Here is a 3,691-nt window from a genome sequence, read left to right as displayed (position 1 = left end):
CAGTCTACAAGAAACTTTCATTTTTTATCAAAATAAATATAAAATTATGACACTCAATCCTCGACTAAGCCAATAATGTTTTGATCTTAATTAAACTTACAAATAGTCTACCAGAATGGAATTAGAGAGAGAATAGGAGGAAAAGAGCATGAATTTAAAAATATAAAGTTCAAATTCTTACCTATTTATGAAATTTGAAAATTTCTAATTTTAACTGATTACTTTCATATGTAAAATTTTAATTTCTTTTAAAATATTTAAATTCTTTATAAAAATGTATTACCTCTTAAAAAAATTATTCAAATGTACAGGAACAAAATTGATTAACCACTTGCACTTTTCGCCCATAGCCTAAATGCACACTCAAAACCAACTAATCCATCCATTCAGAGAAAATAAGGCTGTTTATACTATCAACCATGATGTGCATCTGCATTCAGCATATGGAAATTTAACTCAGCTTCATGTTTACAAACTATCCTCATATATCATAATCTTCTTGAACATTACACATAACTAACATGTCATTGATAGATATTTGCTCCGCAAAATTTTCATCCAATTCAATGTTTAATTAGACATAAACCCCAGAAGCAATTAAGAGGAACAAGGAACCAAAACCCTGCCAAAAAAAATAGATATATAAGCATAAGTTTACTATATCATACCAGTTTCAAGGCAAAAAGTGATTGAACAAAAAATACATACCAAGAAGATTGATGCAACTGCTCCAGTTGTCAGCTCCTGAACAAGTGAACGAGTTTTCCTAGAAGAGGTTGCTTCATAACTGCAAATAATCATCCATTTATTTTATGATTAAAGAAGAATATAGATACCATGATGGCAGTTAGGGTGGTACGAAGATTCATAGTTCATGAAACTTGATCTAACAGGAGAAGGGGAAATTCCTAATGCTTTTAAGATTAAAAACATAGTTAATACCACAAAATACACAATAAAGTCCAAGCCGGACACACCTATAAATAACTCATTACTAATTGGCCACAATAATAATATCATTCAGCTCTGAGGTTAGATTTCACATTTATAAGCATGTGCCAACTACAAAAGTTCTTCCGTCTAACACCAATCACATTTTTTGCACAAGATAATACGAAGTCAGACACAGATTGAGGATGATAAATCCAGCCATTTTAACATGGAAACTATAAATATCTTAAAATGTAGATTTAAGTCTAACTTAATTTCATAAAATCAGCTTATAAAATAAGGTTCTAATTCTATTTTAACCATATCGATATTTGATCTGGAACTAAACCACCACCTTTGAGGTTGCAATTAAATCAATCCTAAATGAGTCTACAACTAAGGTGAATTAGGGCTAACCACAAGTAAGGCAGATTTCCAACAATATGTCTAACCCAGGAATGACACTGACTCAACTACTATTCAGAAGTGTCTATACTTCCTTGCGCATCAAGCTCAGTTAGCTGGTTAGGACACGAATGGGCAAAATGGGCCAATGTTAAACTCACCTAAAAATCATAAAGTCGAAGATATTTTTCCATTAAATTAGATATAAAAAAATAACAATTAGATATAATCATAACAGCATCGAGCAGGATACCTGCATAGAAGATTGTATTTCTGCAAGCTCCTTTGTTAGTCTAAATTTAACAAATTAAATCCTAAGTTAATTTTACTCGTGTACAAAATCTCTCACCCAAGAAGCCAATTGACTTAAGATTGTTCCTAATTCCGTACTTCCAAGCAAGAGAAATATACATTCCATCAGTCACAAAAACTACAAAACATGCTTAAGTATTTTTGGTATTGTTTTACAATTAGAATTGGTGGTTTCACCTTACTAACCAATGCTAACATAACCATTAAACCTTATAACCCAAATGACCGGTGTGAGACTCCAATTCTGAATTTCGTGCTTTTCATCTCAGAAAACTTGCCCTCTGTTGACTCCGTACTAGCTATCACTTACGCAGACCAAGGTAGCAACAAAACGATAACATTTACCAAAAAACTCAGATTAATGAAATCCAGCGGTTTTACAGTTGAGTGGAATTCCAAAGATTCATAAATCCACCGAAACCCTTTCATAAGTTGCAAGCAAATTGAAACATGGGAATCGAAATCGAAAAGGTAGATCGACACGAACTCACATGAAGAAAGAGGCGGTTAAGACGAGGCCGATGGCGAGGGTAAAGACGGAGAGTGTGGGGTACCACGCATCGGGCACAGGACTCGTAATCGGTTTTGGAGCCTTTCAGAGAAATTAAAAACACAATATGAGGAAATCGAAATCGAAATTGAAATTGAAATTGAATCTGAGAGGAGAAAAGGAAAAGGGAATTGAATTACCATCAGAGAATGCAGAGATTACAGCAGTGGATCTTGACGTTCCGAAGTGCAGATGCAGAGTACATAGCCCTTCTCTCTTGCTGACTCTACTCTATATTTCAGCGTCAGCGGTAGTCACCTCACCTTACATTTCCAGCAAGCCCAACTTAGCATTTCGATTCTCTATGGCCCAAACTCCAATATTGGGTTACAAATTGACCCAATGACTGCTTCTGTTCCCACCCCAATCTGAGGTTTGCAAATTATCTAGTAATTCACATAGAATAGAACCTTATTTTCAATTTGAGGTTCTGCCTCCTATAAACAAAAAAGAAAACTTATTTATTTTAAAAATATATTTTATTTTATTTTATATTTTGTAAACAATTTTATTTAATCTTACCACCACCTTTCAGAAGTTGAGTTCAAAATTAATTTAAATATTTTAATTTTTTTACTCACTGATACATGTTGAAAGACTTAATTGTAACGAACTGCGGTAATCTATGTAACACACTGACACAGACACTTATATAACATGGAAACGGACACGGAAACACAGATCTATATATTATATAATTATGAATTATATAAATTAACAATAAAAATTTATGTGCAAAAGTATGTTTTAGTTTTTTTTTTAACAAAAATGTTTCTCATGACAAAAGAATTTGTTCCTTATTTTTATAATTATAATAAAAATTTATATATAAATTTGAATTTTTAAAAAATTAATGTATTTTTCTTTTTTAAAATTGTGTTAGAAAGAATTGATAGAAATTCAACAAATATTTTTAAATTGAACATATCACCAATATGTGTCTTACAAATATTATACGAATGTCAGACACGCACGCCATTTAAGAAAGGTATCTGATAATAATAATAATAATAATAATGAGAGCTTGATGGAAAATTTTAATTTGAAGTTGACCTGATCAAAAGTGTTGATAAGCATGGATTAATCGGAAAAATTTAAATCACTTCACTGACTTGTTTGATACACCAATTTAGGTAAATAAATTCTAACTTATTTGTATAAGCTATTTCAATTAAATTTAAGAAAATAACCAAGTTTATAAATTACTCATTTGTTTGTTGTTTAATTTTATCTTTATTAATTATTGGAAATATTTTTTTTATCTCAAATAACTAAATGACAAACTAAGGTGTATGAAAATCACAATAAGAAAAATGTATTAAAGTTGTTTTATTATTTTTAATTAATTATACTTATAAAAGTTATTTTCACACCAGAATTCATCTCCACCCGTTAAAAAAAAATTGAAAATTATTAATTTTATATATCTTATTTGGAGAAAGAGATAATAAAAAAGAAATAATATTCTATTAATTAAATAAATGTTATACACCT

At 30.3% G+C, this 3,691-nt stretch overlaps 1 protein-coding gene across 1 annotated transcript; it reads right to left on the bottom strand.

The window, feature by feature from the left end:
• Positions 1-404: 404 nt before the first annotated feature.
• LOC137807230 (uncharacterized) lies at positions 405-2,608 on the bottom strand. Its single transcript, XM_068607740.1, has 4 exons — positions 2,338-2,608; positions 2,139-2,239; positions 709-787; positions 405-622 (listed from the first exon to the last, which is right to left on the bottom strand). The coding sequence occupies exons 1-4, from the start codon at positions 2,338-2,340 to the stop codon at positions 575-577; spliced, it is 231 nt and encodes a 76-aa protein (XP_068463841.1). The 5' UTR covers positions 2,341-2,608; the 3' UTR covers positions 405-574.
• Between the last annotated feature and the right edge of the window lie 1,083 nt (positions 2,609-3,691).

This window comes from Phaseolus vulgaris, chromosome 3 (genome assembly GCF_051622355.1).
Source record: "Phaseolus vulgaris cultivar YP4 chromosome 3, ASM5162235v1, whole genome shotgun sequence".
In the NCBI taxonomy this organism is placed as follows: Eukaryota; Viridiplantae; Streptophyta; class Magnoliopsida; order Fabales; family Fabaceae; genus Phaseolus; species Phaseolus vulgaris.
Note: the sequence above shows the minus strand (reverse complement) of the source record. Positions and strands in the feature narration are given on the sequence as shown.